The sequence below is a fragment of the Neofelis nebulosa genome, chromosome 13, assembly GCF_028018385.1.
Source record: "Neofelis nebulosa isolate mNeoNeb1 chromosome 13, mNeoNeb1.pri, whole genome shotgun sequence".
Classification (NCBI taxonomy): Eukaryota; Metazoa; Chordata; class Mammalia; order Carnivora; family Felidae; genus Neofelis; species Neofelis nebulosa.
Genome location: NC_080794.1, coordinates 67,957,067 through 67,977,245, shown reverse-complemented (window position 1 = coordinate 67,977,245; position 20,179 = coordinate 67,957,067). Strand labels below are relative to the sequence as shown.

Sequence of the window (20,179 nt, the reverse complement as noted above, 5' to 3'; positions counted from 1 at the left end):
GCTCATCTTCCTGCTGAAGAATGTAATCCAGGCTCTCGTACTTACTGCCTCCGCACTGGTTTCACTTGTTTATACCATATATCCATATTCATGAAACCAATTTTCCACCAGCTTCCAGATAGTTGTCTTTGAGCATGATTCCAAAGATACTACATGGCTGCTCAGAAACTAGTTACAGAATAGAGATCACATTCCTAGAACTAGCATTCTATCCCAAATCTGGACCTCATAATTCTTTTCCAAACTGTTCTTCCTTCTTCCCTCTGTTTCAACCAAACTAGTCTAGTTTATTTTCCACAAATGCCTACTCTACACAGATGCTTGCATACATGTGCATTATATAGATATGCTGATGGTAATTGCTGTGGAACACTTAGCAGAGTCCCTGGTGGTGCATGTGCATGTTCATACACACACACACACACACACACACACACACATCTTACTAATTCAACACCTTTTTTTGCCATGCTATTTGCTCCTTCATTCTCTGCCTGCCCCAATCCCATTCTAAGCCCCCACTGAAATGTCACCTCCTCTTAGAAACATTCCTTAGATATTGCAAGTCTAAGGGATCTCTCCCCTCTTCTAAGCTTTTGATGTCCTGTATGAGCAGATGCTGATCTTCTCCCCCAGAAACAGAGGCTTTTCCTCAGTTTCTCTAGCTTTCTGCTTCAGTGACACCATATTATCCTTTCCTTACTGGTACTTCTGTAAGTGTACTTCTCACCTATCTCTTCTTCCCCTCATTTCTGACTTAAGTCTTCGTCTTCTTGGTTCTTACACTTGACCTTGGCAATTGTATTTATTTCTGCAATTTCAAACTCTTTGTAAAAAACTCCCAAGGTACCTACTCTTGTCCTTGAACTTTCATAAGCTCTAGTCATGACTATCAGGATAATACCTTTGAATTTGATTCAAAAGCCACCCTACAGTAGCCTCCGTCTATCTTTGTAATATTATCTCCTGCTCTCCTCCACGTTACTTGCGCTTAAGCATAATTCTGTTCATTCCACCAAAAGCAGCATGATTTCCTAGTGCCTGATTTTCCTCTGCTTGGGGATGCTATTCCCCACATCTGATTTTGTCCAATTCCCACTCATTCTGCAGGTCTCAAGTCAAACAGTAGAGGGGGTGATGGGAAATAATGCATTGGAGTGAAAGGAAAGGAGGGATAGTTTTTCAAATCTAAATATTTCATAGTGTCTGTTTAGATTTCTTCTTTAAAAAACAAAACTACCCCCAAATGACCCAGGCTTTTGTTTCCAAACATATGATGTCTTTTCCTTTATTTTCTTTATCATAATTCTATTTTAATATTTTGATATAATTATAACATTTAGAGAGAATATGACCTCAATTATATCAGCTCTTTGGAATTAGTCCATAATTTCCATGGGGCCCAGTGTATGGTCAATTTAAAAAAAATTAAGTGTTTGCTTAAAAAATATATATTCTCTATTTGTTGAGTAGAAGTTGTATACAGGTCTTTTAAATAAAACTTACTAATAGTATTCACACCAAAATCATACTCCTTGATTTGACTCCTTGTTTGACTCCTTGTTCTATTGATTTCCATGTGAAAATTATTAAAATATTTCCTATGATACTGCAAATATTCCATTTATCCTTGAGTTTTTTGTACATTTTTGCATTATGTAATCATAACACTACAGATTTTGAGATTATTCTATCTTCTTGATAGATTATTCTATTAGGTTTAATTCAAATGCTAACTTTTCTATTATGTTTTCCTTGATATTTCCTCCTCTTCCACTCCTTTCCTTAAGAAGAAAAAAATATCTTTCCTCTGAATTTTTGTAGCATTTTTTCTGTACTTTGGGTATTACCCTTAGTACTTCCAGAAGGTATCAAAATTAATACACTATGTACATAAGTGTTATCTTCCTTGCTAGATTTTAAACTCTTAAAAGTTTGCAACTTATGACAAGCCATCCTTGTCATATATTTATTGTCTGAGAGCCAGCAGAATGAACTAGTTAAACACACAGGTGTTATTATCAGATAGGGCAAGATATGAGTGCCAATCCCAGACCCAATGAAAGTCTTTACACACATTAATTAGACTTCCGTTTTCTCATGTGCAAAATGAGGATAATAACAGTACCTAACTGAGTGCTGAGGTTTAAATGTGTCATATATTTATAGTGTTTTGTATAAACTAAGAAGTAAATAATTTTAAATTATTAATATTTTTATGTAATAGCATCTAATTATGATAATTTGCTTTATGTCCTTTGTTGGATGACTGAGAACTTTGTGGGCAGATAGTGTACCTTATGCTGTTATATACCCATGATCTCTACAAGACTGCAAACAGTAGGCACTCTAGTAGAAGTCAGTCAAATAACAATAATAATCAGGAATATCAATATTTGTGATTATTTATTGAACCCTTACAGTTCATTAACCACTTTGTATGGATTATGTCATTTCATTTATTATTCTCATTTAACAGATAGGGAAACTAAGGCTCAAGTTAAATAACTCATCCAAAAAGAATTATAGAGCAAGTAGGTGTGGCAGCCAGTCCAACGTAGGCAGTTGCTGCTAATATTATAACACAGTTTTCAGCACTGTGCTTTTAGCAAGGCCCATATCTCTTTTAAGTATTTCATGATTCATTAGCAATCATGGACTGCACAGTTTGTCACTGAGGTTTGGGCATGGGGGTCCCCTTAACAACAGCTCATTATAGGCTGCTTGCACAAAAGACAAAAACCCCATGAAATATATAAAACTGAAAGTCCAATTGGAGGAAGGAAGAAAAATCTGCAGAGAAGATATATCCAGAGAGCTTCAATTATGACCCAATTTGTCTCAAGTTCTAAAGCATCAACTATGTGGATGATTATGTACTTGAACCTGAACTATGACAGTCTTTATTGGTTCTGCCTCTATTTGGGAGTCCTTTGGGCATGAAAAAGGAAAAATAGAATTATAAAGTCTTAGTCATCCAAGGGTCATTAGGGACAAATCATTGACCCAACCCCTTCATATGCTGGCTAGGGAAAACAATGATGTAGTGGTGTGCTCAAGAACACAAAGAACTAGGACCCAAGACTCCTGGAACCCAGCTCTTCCTCCCATGTTGACTACTTTTCACGGGAAGCCTTTGCAACATGCAGGCTGAGCCATGATTTGCCAGGGGTGACAGTAGTGTATTACTGGAAGAATGAAGGGTACACCAGAGATCATATTCAGGGCTGTGGCAAACAAGGAAGTCTTCAGCCAAGACTTTCCTTCTACATTTTGCTGGCTTTTCCTTCAGGCTTGTGTGTCTAAAGGATGCTCCAGGTTTTCCAAACTCTAGCCTGCCAATCTGGAACTACAGATAAGTGCTCCAGGTTTTTTTAAGAGAGAATTTTTCTTTGATTTGTTAAGATATAGCATTCCTCTGTATACTCTACTGAATCAAATGAATCATCAGAATGACACAGACAATGATATACCCTGGTTTCTGAGGAAGTGAGCCTGCTTTCTTCCAAAGGCAGCTTAGCTCTTCTCACTAAGTTAGGTGAAGGTCAGAGATCCCATAGGTGAAGGTCAGAGATCCCAGAGTGATGGAGTCTAAGTTCAGCTTCACAGGTAGCTGGCAACCGGGCTGGAGGGTAGACACAGACCTTCAATTTATAAATGAGGGAGAAAGACTATGGTTACCAGGGAAAAATAATTTTCCCACTGGTCCAGGTGTTACCTCCACATGGATATGCAGAAAAATGTTCCCTAAATAAAATATTCTGCAATAAGCTAGTCTGGCTACCGACAATTTCCCCTATTGACACACTGGATTTATTTCTCTAAGTAAACAGTTAAACCTGCTGTGGATTCCTGTGAGTCACACACCATCTTCTCTGCCAACCCCAACCAGGACTTAGAATTAGCCATTGCTAGGAAACCGCAAATCCCAACTCAATCCTTTTACTCAAGCTTGACTCCTTTCACTGGCTGGATGTCATTAATTTGAGAGCAAATTATTAGAAACCTGGAAAACAGTTCTGAAATGCCTGCAGATTTATGATGAAGTCATTTCACAAAAGGTCACAGGCAACCCTGCTATAATTAAATCTTTCATTAATTTTTAAAATACACAATAACTTACAAATGCATCATAAATTAACCAGATGACCTTGAAGAAATTATTTAGAGCACTGCTTCATCAGAAGCCACTATCTAGCAATTTCCTGAATTTTTATTTTATGAGTGGGGTTTGTCTATTTTCCATTCTTGTTTTTGATTGGGTTCCAGTAGCCTATTTATTTGAAATGATTTAGTATTAATTTACTCATGGCATTAGTTAGCACTGAAAAGTGATGGTGGGTAGTTAAGACTCTCCCTTCCTTTAGGTCACAACCTCAAAAGTACAGTGTGACCTACAAAATCACCAAAATATAATTAAATGCAGCTCCTTTCATTATCCAGGAGATACTTTTTTCTCATGTGTATATTTTGATAAATGATTTCCCTTTCCTCATTATCAAAAATTAGAAAACTATAAAAAATGTATAGATGAGAAAATAAAGGACCCATTGGAGGTAACCACTCTTAATAATCTGTAATGTTCCTTTCAATTCATTCACAGTGTTGTTTTTTCTCAAACTAAGATACAAGTAATAATGAGAAACCACAGCCAGGGTCAGAATTGCTGAAAGTTAGAGGTGCCCTGAGGTTTATAGCAATCTCTCCTCTCCTCTCCTCTCTTCTTTCCTCTCCCTCCCCTATCTCATGTGCGCCCACATCACCACTACCACCATTAAAAGCTCACAATCAGATTATAGAACAGATTCCATAGCACTAGACCTGAAATAAACCTCATACAAAACTGTTCTTTCTTCTGTAGGGTGTGGAAGAGGCTTTAGAACATAAACTTCCTATCAGAAGAGCCTTTGACTACCTTGTGTATGTCTTAGACCAGTTCCTGGAACTCTTAGAACAGTGCCTATCTTGTAGTGAGCATGCAGTGCATCCTGTTGAATAAAGATCTGATAAGTTCTTATAATAGAGGCTCGATACATGTGGTTCCCTGAGTCCTTTTCTAAATATCTAGTTCTCTGTGGAAGGCCGAGGCTCCCCAAGCCTTCTCCTGCTTCCTGCCCCATAAGCTTTCCTCTCTACTTCCATGGAGTAAGCTCCTGAGGACCTATTTCAAATCAAAGCGGAAAGAGCAGTGCTCTGAGAAGGCCAGCCATCAGCAGCCCGCAGTTGTTGGTCTCCAGAAATTTAGGCCACATCCTTGGCTACTGGTGTGTGTCCATGCCACCTGATTGTTTTCCCATTAGGGTGTAGATGGGCTTAGCACTAAAGGAGGTCAGCAGCTGCCTCAGAATTACACTGAGTGAAAGTGAGACAAGAACTAGACCTTAATAGAAATAGGCAGGGGATCAGCAGCAAGGGATCCTGCGCACACAGCCTGTATTAGCTGCATGATGCTCCGATCTGTGAGATGGCAGACAGAGGCAGGGATCAGCAGGCTTGAAAGTAAGTCCTGGAAGAGGCAGAGGGTGGAGGGGAAATTGAGAAAGAAACTGAAGGTTTAGCATTGGAACCGACAAGGCAAAGGGAAGAGAGCTGATTTTTTACAAGTATTTAAAGACTCTTTCTGTGTCCAAACAACATTGATTCCTTTCTCAAATCTTAGTTTTGACATTTTAAAGTTTTAAAATTTGAAGTTTTGAGTTTAAAATTTGGAATTTTAAAGTCTGTATCAGTGGGTTAGAAACCAGTCATCTGTGGACCTGTGAAAGATGAGTCAGGAGTTGGTGGATGAAGGGGGACCTAAGAGATGCAAACAAGGAGATGATGGATGCTCAAGAGAAGAGGAACTACATGGGAATAGAAAGAGCTGGAAGAAAGGAGAAGGAGTGCCACCTGGTTTTCCCATGGCATTGTATTTCTCAGCCTCCAACTTTGTGCCAAATTCTGAACCAAGAGATAGAAAGAATCCTAAAGAGAATAAAATTCAACCCCTACCCTTAAATATTTGCCAGTCAGTCCAATGGTATCATTCAATCCCTATGTATCTGATGAGTACCAATCGTGCACAAGCCTCCATGTCCACGGCTCTGGGAGATGATGAATAAGACAGTTGTAAACTCTATGACTCTGATGGACTAAAAAATCCCTCACACTCCCACCACCAAGATGACCAATACGTAAAACAATTAGAAAACCGTGCAAAAGTAAAGATGATGATAACAATACGCCATGACCCAGCAATTCCACTTGTAGGTCTGTAGCTCTGAGACTTCTATCTAGGCACTTGGAGGCGTGCACAGAGATAGAAGAATACGTTTGAAATAGTGTAAAAAAACTGTTTGAAATAAGCTAAATGTCCACTGATAGGAGAATGGAGACATAAGCAGCACATATTCATATCATGACAGAATGCCATACAACATTAAAAGTGTCTGGACCAGATGGATATGCCCCAAGATAGATAATATTGAGTGACAGACTCATGTAGGAGAATGATAGCATTTAGATAAATTATGCACCTTAAAAACAAATAAAGCAATACTACATATATGTTTGTGGATAATTAAATATGTACTAAATGTGTCAACACACACTTCAAGGATATATATCAAATTAATGGCGGTCACTGATCTGTGGAGGGAATAAAAAAACAGGGTCTGAAAATGGGCAATAATGAGAAGACAAACTCTACTGGGATGCCCTGTACATTGAGTAAAACAAATCTGAAGCCAGAGTCATAGTGTGTTAACATAATATTAATTCCAAGGGGTTGGTACACAGGTGCTTATGAGATTATTCTTTGTATTACTGCATTTTTGAAACTTTCAAGGAGAACTTCAAGAAACAACACAGGTATTAAATTGTGGATGTAGAATCTATATTGGAAATCACAAATGGGAACTCTTACAGGAGCCAGAAGGGCAGCTTGAATGGACCATGAGTGAGCTGAAGAATTGGAGCAGACACATGTACATCAGGAGACAGGTGGGGCAGGAAATAGCATGTCCAGTCCAAAGGGCAGCTGTCATACAGCTCTAGAAAACTTCTGGACTATGAGCATTCAGGTTCAATGTTGCCAGATGTTTCCAACTTTGCAAATTTTGACTCCATTAAAAATAGTGCAGACCACACTAAATACACCTGTGTGCCAAACCCTGCACCTTAAGAAAGGAAATTCAATGAAAGGGAACGAGTAAGAGCTGAAGGAGCTGAGGAGGGCTTCCTGAAAGAGATGAGCTGCCTATGTGGGTAGAATAAGAAATGAGGAAACTTCTAAGTCATTCCAAGTGATTTGCCTATTCAATATTTCATAAAGGAGCGCAATAGAGATAGAGTTTGTGGGAAGGGGAGGTTTGTAGAAACTGTGTCAAAAATTCACACTAGGTTTGTAACAAGCCACAGTAAATTAAGCTCCATGTGCCCTGTCCTTCAGAGTCAACAAACTACAACCTGTGGGATAAATCTGGCCTGCTATCTATTCTGGAAGGTCTACAAGCTAACAGTTTTTAAATGTTAGGGGAAGAAAAGCAAATGAATAATGGTATTTTATGACATGTAACAATTGCATGAAATTCAAATTTCAGTGCCTATGAGTGAAGGTTTATTGGAATACACTGAGGCCCATTCATTTGCATATTGTGAACGGCTCTGGCTGCTTTCACACTAGATTGGGGATCAAGTAGCATCAAAGACCCTGTGGCCAGCAAAGTCTAAAATCATTAGGGAAAATCTTTGTGGACCCCTATCTGGTTGGCCAAAGTTCTTCCCTGCAAGTGACTCACATCTTGTTCATTAGACTAGAGAGATTACAAACATCTCTAACGTTCCTCTGTGGAGCTTATTTCCACTTAATTCTCACATCCATGTCAGGAAACCCAAACTCAGAGGGAGAGCAGATAAGGCTTCCAAGGTCACATGGATGCTAAGTGGAAACCTGAGCCCTGTCCCTGGAGTGTGGAGTTCTAAAACCCATGCTCTTGGCCATCACCCCATCACACACAGTCGTTTTTTGGTCAAAATAAATCTTTTCCTTCCAGGCTATTGCCAGCCTCCCGTACATCCCAGTATCACCCAAAACCCCCTACAATCGGCACACATTCTGCTTCTGTGTTCCTTGGCACAGAGGAGTGTGCTTCTGAAATGATGGACGTCTGTTGACAACGTGAAGATTGTGAGCCTGGCAGCCAGCCTTAGAGGCAGTGACTTCAGAGTTCCACTGGATTTACCGATTACTCAAATGACTTACTTTGGGCAAAGTAAAATCGGGTTCTTCCAGCAAATAGCAGAGAACTGAAAAACAGATCAATGGAAGCAGCACTGGTTCATTTCCAACGACTTTATCAGATGCAGTTACCAGAGGCTAAACAATGCATTTATGCTCAGGGTTGGGTCTCTGCGTGGCACTAAGGCTATATTTAAGGGCATTGTTCCCTGCTAAGCATGTGGTCACAGTCTCGTGAGTGGAAAGAAGGTCTTCATTTTTTTTAACCTCTGCAGTTTTGGGGTTTGTATAATTTTCTAGGTAAAATGTTCTCTCTCCCCCTTCACTATGGCTATTAGTTCTGCTAGTGGAACAATGGATCTGAGATTTATGCCAATTAGAATTGGATTTATACAAGGAGTCAGCGAGGCAATTGGCCCTAGACAATTTGCTGCAAGTATCTCTACCTCTCACTGTCCCCTCTGCAGGACAGGCATGGTCTACTGCTCCATGTTTGCTCATAATGCTCCCTGTCTCCTTCTTGTCTGCAGAGTCACAAAACCTTTTCCAGCTATTCTATCTTCAATCTCTTCTTTGATGTCTCATAGCAACTACAATTTGCCCCATACCTTCCAATGTAATCCTTCTCCAGTTCTAGCACATGTTCGCCATATCTTTTCAAACAGGTTGTGTTTGAATGGGTCTTCTGTGACTTGGTGTCTGGAGGACAGTGGCCATCCATCAATACTTAGTGAATAGCTAGCATCCTGTCACTCTTGTTCCCACACACCACGGTCCTTTATTGAACAAACCTTGGAGAATTCTACTACCTTTCCTCAAATTTCAGCTCTTAGCCTGACATTTGAAATTCACAGTCCTTGCTCTCAATTTGCCTCCTACTGAACTTGTGAGGTGAGCAGTGAATTTCTCTGAGCCTCAGTGTCCTCATCTGCTGAGTGATGACAATCTGATCTACACAGCAGGGTTGTTGGGAGAAATCTATAAAATCCAATTTGAGAAAGTGCTCAGGTACCTGACAAAAAAGAAGGTGTTGAACAGACACAGACGGGTAAGAAGGTACTTCTTACGCCTGGCAAGAAGCATCCACTTTCTTCCAGGGAAGCAGGACTTTCCTTTTGGTTTATTTTTTTCCCCCTGAGAGACTATCAGGTTCTCCCTTGCTCTTGTCAAAGATCAGCTAAATCACAGCCAATGGGCTCAAATATTTTATATCAAGAAAGAATTTCAAATGTAGCTTTGAGAATGTAGGAAAGCAGTGTTTCTCCATTTGATTCAACATCTGAGTCAAGCAAAAAAGAGTTCTCCTTAACGTGCTAATCTGGGGGCAAATACTACACCAAAGAGGCCCGAGTACTTCAGCAGCTGCAAGCAACTCATCCCATCAGGTAGAGAGCCACTGTCTGAGATGGCAATAGGCCCTCTGCTTGTCAATCATCCAGTCCTGTTCTCAGCCTTAAGTAATAAGAATGGTCACATTTCACAATGAATTAGGCTAGACTAGATGGTTCCTGTCAAGGTTACCAGGGAGATGCCTAAATAATAACATTTGAAAAGACGGTGGGAAAAAAGAGCAATGAAAGTAAGTAAACCCCATGCCTGCAAGCTGGGGACTGTCTCTCCCACACGAATTCCCTGTAGAGCTCATGTTCGAAGGTACCATGCTCCCCAAGCACTGGCCTTCAGGAGAAGTGGAAGCCGGGCAGACTCTTGTGAATGGTTGAGGAAATTTGGAATCACCCCCTTTTGGTTCTCGTTCTCCAGCTGCCTCTTGGTGGCCACACATCATTCCATCCCTTGTGTCATCATACTCCATACACACCTCTGCACACAGAATGCTGACTCAACTCCCAGACCCTCATTACTTGCAACTAGTGGATTCTGATCATAGCACTTCAGAGTCCAGATAAGTCACTACAATCACAATAGTGGTGAGATTATTGGGGACCATAAAATGCATTTGTTAATTCATTCATTTATTCATTTAATCACTGACATATACACCATCATATCCTAAAAACTGGTAAACATATAGCACTCAAAGAACAACATATACAAAGATCCTCCCTCACAGAACTTAAAGTCATATGTGTGTGTTTACACACACACACACACGCACACACACATGCACACACACACACGTGTCTGTGGATCAAGGGCAGATGAAGGTGGAGGAGGAAGCTACTGAAAAACAATGCCATTTTCATTAATATTTATTGTCCAAAGCATGGTGAAGGAAAACTACATAGGGCTAAGACAGCATGTGGCATGAGGGTCCTCAATGTGATCTGGTGGGCTAAAGAAAGTGTGCCAGAAGAGCTGATACTTAAGCTGAGACCTGAAAGATATCCAGAAGTTTGGTTGTTCAAGTTCAGAAGGCAAGCACATTCCAGACAGATATACAAAAACCCAGGGGCAGGAAGGCACCAGTGGATCAGAGAAAAGTGGTCAGTGTTGGGGACAGAAATGAGATCCCAGACATGTGATCAAGTATAGATATTTATAGACTATTCAATGACTTAATCCTAAAGGCAATAGAGAGACTTCCACGGGCTTCGAGAAGAGGAATGGCATTACCATATTTTCAAATTCGAGAACATCACTCTGGATACAGGTCAAATTCTTAAACATAATTAAAGACCCTTCAAAATATCAATCCCTTGAGACCCAGCCATGTGCTCTTTTGTGGCACTTTGCTTTGTTTGGTTCTTTGTCTTGAAATCAGTCATTGTTTCAACAAATAATTACTGACTTTCTACAATGTGGCAATTCCTCTTTCAGGAGGAGTACTGAGGTTACAGTACTCAATAAAACTGAAAAAATCTGTGCTTTCTTTGAGCTTATATTCCATTACCTATTAATTGGTTCTCCACTGGTGAACTGCTATGAAATTTCAAGACCAACTCAATCATCACTTTTTTTTTGTATGTGTGAAGTTTTCACTTCCTTTTACTCATATCCTGGTTATACAACCAGGGTTCTTTGATGATTGGTATATCTCCTTCCCCAAACACATTGGTGTGAGTGTTCTTTGAAGGTAAAAAGAATTGTATTTACCTCTTTAATACCCTCTAAGAGAGTCTGAAACATATTAGAAGCTCATTACACAATTTTCAATTATAAACTGTGTATTATTCAGAGCTCTCCAGAGAAACAGAACCAATAAGTTATACATATACAGTTGACCCTTACCCTTGAATAATGCAGGGGGGGTTAGGGGCATCAAGCCTCTGCAGAGTTAAAAATCTGTGTATTACTTTTGGCTCCCCCCAAAAACTTAATTTTTAATAGCCAAATGTTGACTGGAAGTCTTACTGATAACATAGTCACTTAGTACATATTGTGTATGTTATATGTATCACACAGTGTATTCTTACAATAAAGTCAGCTAGAGAAAAGAAAATCACAAGGAAGAGAAAAAATACATTTATAGTACTGTACTGTATTCATTGAAAAAAAAAATCCACATATATGTAGACCAGTGCAGTTCAAACCTATTGTTCAAGGGTCAGCTGTATATGTGTGTATATACATACATACAGAGAGAGAGATAGAGAGAGAGAGAGAGAGAGACAGACAGACAGAGAGACAGAGAGAGACAGAGACAGAGAGAGAGAGAGAGAGAGAGAGAGAGAGAGAGAGAGAGAGAGAGAGAGATTTACTTACTATAAGGAATTGGCTTACACAATTATGGAGGTTGACAAGTCCCAAGATCTGTAGGGTGAGTCAGCAAGCTGGAAACCCAAGAGAGCTGATAGAGTAGTTCAGGCTCGAAACCCAAGTGGATTTTTTAGTTGAAGTTCAAGGACAGAAAAAGCCATGTCCCTCAGTTCAAAGGCAGCCAGCCACTCAAGAGGAATTCTCTCTTGCTCAGGGAAAGCTCCGCCTTTTTGTTCCATTCAGACTTTTAACTGACCAGATAAGCCCCACAAACATTAGGGAGGGCAGTTTGCTTTATGATTGAAATATTAATCTTACCCAAACACATCCTCACAGAAATATGTGCGACCAAATATCTAGGCACCCAGAGGCCCCAGTCAAGCTGACACAAAATTAACCACTGTATCCTTATAAATATTTACATCCTCTAAATGAAGGTAGCAAGATAAAGCGATACAACCTCAGTGAGAATGAGCTAGCCTTTCTTTCTCCCTGACCAAAGCTGAGCTACAGAGTTAGGGTTAATCACGAGGAGAAAAATACAGAATTCAAACAGCCTACATCATTAGTAAGTTTTTGGTTAAATGACAAGAGGAAGCACGTTTATCCCCAAATGGACTCCCTGCCCTCACAGTGCTTAGGGAGTATATCAATTTTTTTGAGCTCCTGCTTCCCTCCATGTCCTTGTCATTCCATGAGGGGAAAGCACTGGTTAGCCAATTGGGCCACCTGGGTTTAAAGTCCTTTTCAAATCTGAGGGAGAGACAAAAATTGCCTCTTGGCAATCCTTCCAGGGCTCACACCTGTGGCTGTCTGAAGAACCCTGACAAAACCTCGATTATTTTCATACTAGAGAAACTCTGAATTTGATGAAAAGTTAAAAACAGGAAGCCTGAATTGTTCATACTTGGTTGGACAACTGCTTCCAAACGCATCTTAATTTCATGAAAATACCTGTCTGTCCCAAATCCCATGTAAGGCAATGATGCCCTCCCCTAGTTCCTGCTACTTACTAGCATTTAAAGTATCTTGATAAAGAAGGTAGAAGGGGCAGAAGCTGTGACCGCTCTTGCGGAGTCTTGGTGGGGAGGAAAGAAAAATAGGAGTGCTATCTCGTCTTTTCGGTAAATGGTTTGGCCCTGAGGTCAATCTCCTTCGTATCCATGTGATGAGCTAAACTCTATCTGAAGCTGAGAAAAAAATTATTACCATGTAAGATTAGATGAACACAGAATTTAAAATGTAGCCTTAAACTTGCTGGGGAATGCCAGGTCATGTAGAGACTGGTGTATATATGATATTGTTCAAAGCAATGCCCACGATAAGCATGCAATGCATTCAAAGAGGGCTCATACAAGAAAATGCAGGATCAATCACATTATGGGATGAGAGGAAAACAAAATAAAAGGGGGACTGGTATCTATCTTTGGTACAAAAGCAGGAAACACCTGACTTTAGGACCATGTATACCTTCACTGCCCAAGTTCTAGGACTATGTCAGGTTTGACTATGAAATGCAGCCATATCTGGCTTGATAAATTCAAGCAGAATCTACAACCTTCTTGAATGCACACTTGCCTTATGGAATTTAGAATTCAATACTTTAAATCCTTGATGGACATGTAAAGTCCTAGAAAAGAGGAAGGTTTTCTTTCTATAGCTAGTGATTAAGTGAAGGATAGGAAATAATTTCGAAAAGTTAGTTCATGTCAAAGATCTTCATGAAAAAAGATGATGGTATTCCCAGTATCCCATATGCTTCCCAGAATTCACAAGAAAACATTTTAATCTCTTGGCAGAGTATTCTGGTAAAATGACAGAGTCATTTGTATGTCACATTTATTTAATGTACAATCAGGTAAACTTTATGAAGACAGGAATTTCTCTGATTTGTTCATCTAGAACGGTATCTACCACATAGGCACCAACGATGTTTTTAACTTCTATTACTATTATTTTTTTTTGCAGTATGACTATAAAGGTCATACCAGGTCCCTAGATCCTTAGATTTCTACTTGTATCTGTTACCTATCTCTCTCTCTATACATACATGTATAGGTAAATGTGTATGTGTATGCATCTGTATTTATATACACTTGTATATATATATTTATGATAGATGTATATCTATAGATTTACTAAATCATTTGTATCTTAGAAATACAACTTATATTATGATGCTTCCTTTGAACATCCAGAACTTACACTTCCACCATACATTATTGCTGCATATGCAACAAATGGTGAAGCTTTAGACTCTAAGCATCAATAATATACTGTATCTTAAATACTGTGTATGCTTGTACAGCTACACTTGAATACATAATTGTTAACTTTTAATAAAGTGATTTATCAGCTTAGCAACAGAGTCTGTTTGTTTAGAAACTTTCATTAGAAATTTGGACAGTGAGACAGTTCTGTTTAGGGTGTATTTTAAGAAAATGGGAAGAAATTCCTGGACAAAACTCAGATTACAACCTTACATCCTGAGCAACAAACTCTGCTCATCTTTTATGACAGAACTGTCCAGAGAAGTCTTACCATAACACAGGTTCGCATCTACAGACATCAGTTAGTAACATAATATACCCCATAGAGAATCAGAGCAGCTGTTTATAGGGTTTGACATCGTATCTTTCAGTTTTCAACCACAGAGCTCCAGGATCCAACCCAGGACCTAAGACAATAGCAGAAGCTCAAAAATGAGCGTTGAGTCTTTAAAAGACACAGTTCACCGCCCTTGGAGTTAAGAGATAATATTTTCCTGACAATTTGGGAAATTTGGAGAGAATTAAAGAGAATTTAAAATCACTCTTTGTTGCACTTGTCCCAAACATTTTAAAGGTATTCTTGTGGAACCATTCAGATTTTCTATTATAAACCTTCCCCCCCCCCCACCCCAGTAATGAGGATACTGGAAATCCTGGACTGTTTCTGTATACAAGTCCTGTAGACATGACACCCTTACAGGGCTTCTGCTAAATTTACTAAAAAGGCAAAGAGTTTTAGGATTTCAACATTTTTAAAAGAAGCAGCAGTGATTCAGTCTTAAAATGAAGAAATGAAGACCTAGCGTGGTTAGCTGCCAGACAGGTAATCCACAGCCACAGGATTCTACAGAATTCTAACTCGGGTGCCCTAAACCTGGGATCAGATTTTGTCCATTTATTATATTTGTTTGTTTTCCCCCCACTTGTGCACCATTTCTTCTGTCATTTTTTGTCGGTTTTTTTCTGTCACTCTGAAAGCCCAGTGTGTGTGTGTGTGTGTGCGTGCTGGTCAACACTTGGCGTGCGAGAACGGAAGTAGAGGGGTGGAACACGGCAGAGGAGGCAAGTTGGTGGCCAGTTTATGACCTCTGATCACAACTGCATAGCTGCAGTTAAGACCGATTTTTTAAATGATACCCTGGGAAAAAGATAAGACACAGAACTAGCCATTTGCTCCTGTATCTACCTTCCCTTCAAAGCCGGTTCAGGAACACTGGAAGAGACTGATTAAAACCATAAAGACATTTGTAACGCAAAGTTTCAAAGAACAGCAGTGTTCCCTAGAGGAGGAAGACCAGACTCTTCTCCCAAACCAGCAGAGAAGCATTCTGGGAGCCCTTCTGTGCCAACTCCACCACATGGCAGATTCCCCCTAATCTTACCCAGAAGACTCCCTCAATTCCATTCAGTGATAATTAAGGCATAGAGTGTTCTAGTCACTTGAAAGTGAAGGAGGCGAGGGTGGTATTGGCTGGTAGAAGGTTACCATAACTATCTTCCCATATCCCTCACGTACACACATGCACACAAACGCACATAGGTGATCAACTTTTTAGGAATTAAAATTATATAGAGTTTTAAAAACTCGTAGCAACTTACTATTTTCTTTAACATTCAGAAAATATTTCAGGAATTGTTAAAGCCTTAAGATGATCTATTCTCAATGTAAAGGGATATACAAAAACGTTCACAGCAAATTAACTTGAAGTAGAACAACAACTCCGTGGTGTGTGTGTGTGTGTGTGTGTGTGTGTGTGTGTGTGTGTGTGCGCGCACGCGCGTGTGCATGTGTGCACGTGTGCACGCGTGCCACAGGCTCCAGGAGTACTTAAAATATTCTCTTATTTCAGTATGTTGGCTATTTTGTTTGCTCTGTCCCTGTGCCTCGCCCCCTACTGGACAGTTTTGGAAAGAAAACATGTCTAAAGACAAGTTTTCCATTTGCTTGGATTTTGGACACACGGAAATTTACAATATCTTAAATTCTGTTAGAAATCTTAACTGCTCAATTAGAAGTCTAGCTTCTCAGACACTGTCAGTAGCCTTCCCAATCAGTGAGTATAAGGTTGCATATTTCCATTTTACAGATGAGGAAACTATGGACCAGATTGAAATGCTTTGGTGTTGGATTCCCTGGGAAAACCCGTGGCCTCAGTGGAAACAGAACCCAGTTCTTGGACTCCTTTCGGCCACAGCAAAACAAGTACTCACGTCATGATTTGGGTCTCCACTCCCGCCTCCACCAGAGCCCCGTCAACAAAGAGAGGAACCGAAGTGAAACCATACTTGTCCCAGGAGTGGCCCTCGTCAAAACTCACCCTGGGTTGGAAACAAGTACATGGAAGAGACAGCTGAAAATAAAACCATACTCTTTTGCAACAATTTTTCAGGTTATTAAATTCTCCTCTGTATCTCACTTTCTGGCAGTTTGAATTATCAATAGGCATTAATCTTCAGCATCTCCATATATTATTATGAGATTTGATCAAAACTGTAATTCCTGTCCCAGGCAGATATAGCACCAGACTGCAGAAATATTTCAACATATTAGAATCAAAACACACACACACACACACACACACACACACACACACACACACCGACACCACCAACCAACCCAAGCAGGAGGACTTAGTGGATGGAGTGTAACGTTTCAAGTACTCAGAATAGAACTGAGGTTCAATTTACAGCACAATCAATTCAGTCCCTGGAGTTTCTGACACAGATAAATTGAGTAGTGTGGGGTGTAGCCTATGGGAGGGGAGGTGTGTGTCTTTCAGATCAAACCTTAAGAAAAGCAATTTCCTATTTGTTCAGAATGAACGTTAGGATCATTTTCCCTCCCCAGTGCCACTTTAAGGAGCTGTTAGAGATGAGTGCTGAGTGTCAAAGACATTCTAGACAATACTATCCCATCTTTTGTCCAGTGCTAAGAGAAAGGTCTGGCCCTTTGTGGGCACAGCACCTGAAACTCTTTAAAGAGAAGGTTACTAGTGGAGGAGACTGCGGCGATTCTGAGTGCTTGCTTCTTTTCCTTTCTTGATATTGTCAAGTACTTGACCCTCCTTCTTCCCCAAAGCAGCTTTATTTGCTTTATTCCCTGTGCTCCCTCCTCCTGGCCATATTGATTCTTAATTCCTCCCTGACTCCATAACTCAGGATTCTCTGAGTTCAACTATAGGAACTCTGTAGGCTTTTCCTCTCATAGTGCTGAGTGATAACTTCTTAATGGATCTTAAATCCACCAGTTCAAAATGATAATCTTCAGAGTTCAGGGGTCATGTATGTCTTGTTAATTGAATGCTCTCCTAACACCACCCACACATCTTTATTATAAGATTTCTTACATGATATTACATATACATTTAGATAAATACGTGTCTGATTTTTCCACTGAACTGTGAGCTTTTTGAGGTCAAAGTCCATATTATTCATTTTTGCATTCCTAGCACCTAGCAGAAAAACAGGCACCTAGTTGGCACTATATAAATGTTAAATGAATAAATTAATGAAAGAAATAAGGAATGATTAATGGCACTCTTCCAATTCATCCACTTTTTTCAAGCATGATTTATCTTGGCATTCATGTACTGGCTGCAGGAATCTCTCCATTACTGGTCAACCTACTCAGCCTGTTCTCTACATATCTACTTCTTTGTCTCTCTCAGACTCTCTGTCTCTGTCTCTTTCTCTTTGTCTTGTCCTTTCTTAACCAATTTCTGAATTTATGATACACCTAAGTCTATATTCACACAAAAAACAAAAAGTAGACAGTCCAAACTTAAGTTTTTATGAGTTCACAAATTGTGTCTGTCTTGACTTTTCTAAAATAATGAGTTATTTTTGACATGTAAAAATTATATACATTTAAAGTGTGCCATGTGATATTTTGATATATGTATATATTATGAAAAGATTACCACAATCAGGCTGGTTTCCAGGGGTAGTGGTGAGGAGGCAGGAGGGAGAAATGAGATGTTGCTCAATGGGTTCAAAGTCTCAGTTATGCAAGATAAATGAGTTCTGGCAATCTAACATGTAACATGATGATGATAGTTAACAATACTGCCTTGGGGCACCTGGGTGGCTCAGTCATTTAAGTGTCTGACTTCTGCTCAGGTCATGATCTCATGGTTATGATTCGTGAGTTTGAGCCCCATGTCAGGCTCTGTGATGATGGCTCAGAGCCTGGAGCCTGCTTCAGATTCTGTCTCCCTCTCTCTCTCTGCCCCTCCCCCACTCACACTCCGTCTCCCAAAAATAAATAAATGTTAAAAAAAAATCCCAAAAAACAAAAAAATAATACCTCCTTAACTTTTAAGAATTTGGTCATTTCAGACTTTTTTTTTTTTTTTAAATAGGCTGAAAGCTACATAATCATCCAAGCTGACCTAGAGAAAGTTGGGTAGATATGGACTGCTTTTCTTAAAAATGAGTTTCTTATTTCAAAGGCGAAGATGAAAGCACAATTGGGAATGAACTTCATACCTTTCTTGCCATTGACCTGCTCAGTTCCTAAAATAATCATAGTTGTTTTCGAGTATGTCCTGGCCACTAACTAGTTAACTAGGCGATAGCTCTAGAAGATAAGTAAGCATTTCTTTAGTTATTTGTTTGGGTGACTTTGGGTAAACTGGGTTTTATACTGATAGGAAGAAGCCAAAGTGAGATGAAGTCCTCTGTCCTATCTCGTTCTCTGAATTTCCTTACCAGTGAAGATCACTTATTAACACTAGCAGAGAAAATAATGGTGGGTGCTACCAATGTCCCAGGGAAGGAGGAGCCTTCCTACCACTGCCATTGATAACAAGGCAGAAGATAGTCATTATTACTTTGTACAGTGGATGAGACACCACAGAGTAGACACGGAGGGACCATCATAGCCTTCTAGCTCTGAGATGGAAGTTCCAAGGAAAAGCCAAGCCCAAGATGAAAAGAAAAACTGGAAAATAAAAGGCCTGTTGTATGAACTGAGTTCATGTGGAAGGAGTAGAAGCATGGATTAGATGGAAGAATGAGATCAGAAGAAAGACTAAGAAATGCCAAAATCCACGTGGGAAAGCTAGCATATGCAATAACCAAAATCCAAAGAATCCATTACAAACCATGCTTATAAACATACGCAAGGAGACATCCCTATAGAATCAGGGTGAGGAATGGATCCCGTGATTCTCATTTATGGTCAGCCTACCACTTGGAAGGTCACGACTGTGCCATACTGGTGACTTTATGAGATCAGGAACTTCTAACACTTGAATACTGTGAACTGAGGTAATTATTAAAAACAAAACAAAACAAAACAAAACTCCTGAACAAACTCCAAAAAATATGACATTAGAAAATTTAATCTCTTGGGTATCAGAAATTTGGGTCTGGATGGCCTGCCATTTATGTGAGCTATTCTTTTTTGATTACAGGGAGGTTTTTTAATGTTTTGAAGTAACTATAGTGAATGGTATCCCCAAGGGATGCACCTTCTTTTCCCTACTCAGTTCAATAACTCATTAATGGCCCAGACAAAGGAATTGGGAATTCTTTATTAGATCCACAGGTGAAACAGAAAATTGTTAGGGTCTCCAATACTTAGACAGGTGTAAAGTTCCAACTGACCTCTAAATAATGGCAAGACAAGAATACAAAATCAAAATAAAATACACTTCCTTTATAAATATATATGATGCTTAACGGTACCTGGTCTGGCAGTGGCCTCTGTTTAAAGGATCTAGGGGTGAACAAGAAAGGGAAGGCCCTAGTGTAAGTGGAACTTACGTTCTAATTTGAGGACACAAACAATATTCAGACAAATGGATTAAAAATATGAGTTATAAAAAATGTGAGTTACAAATAGGTGTCATGAAGACAATTAAAACAAAGTGATGTGATAGAGAGTGACCACAATAGCTACTTTGTATTGAAAGTTTAAGAAAGTCCTCTTTGAAGAGGTTATATTTCAACTGAGGTCTGAATGATAATAAGGAACAAGCTGATTAGACCCAGGTAAGAGCCATTCCAGAGGTAAGACCTAGTGTGAAAG

At 39.6% G+C, this 20,179-nt stretch overlaps 1 protein-coding gene across 3 annotated transcripts in view; it reads right to left on the bottom strand.

The window, feature by feature from the left end:
* SORCS3 (sortilin related VPS10 domain containing receptor 3) overlaps positions 1-20,179 on the bottom strand; it is a 596,149-nt gene that overhangs the window by 60,273 nt on the left and 515,697 nt on the right. For all 3 annotated transcript variants that reach the window (XM_058697711.1, XM_058697712.1, XM_058697710.1), the window contains exon 14: positions 16,357-16,464. In XM_058697711.1, coding sequence (XP_058553694.1) covers positions 16,357-16,464 — 108 coding nt within the window. The remainder of the gene's footprint in view (positions 1-16,356; positions 16,465-20,179) is intronic.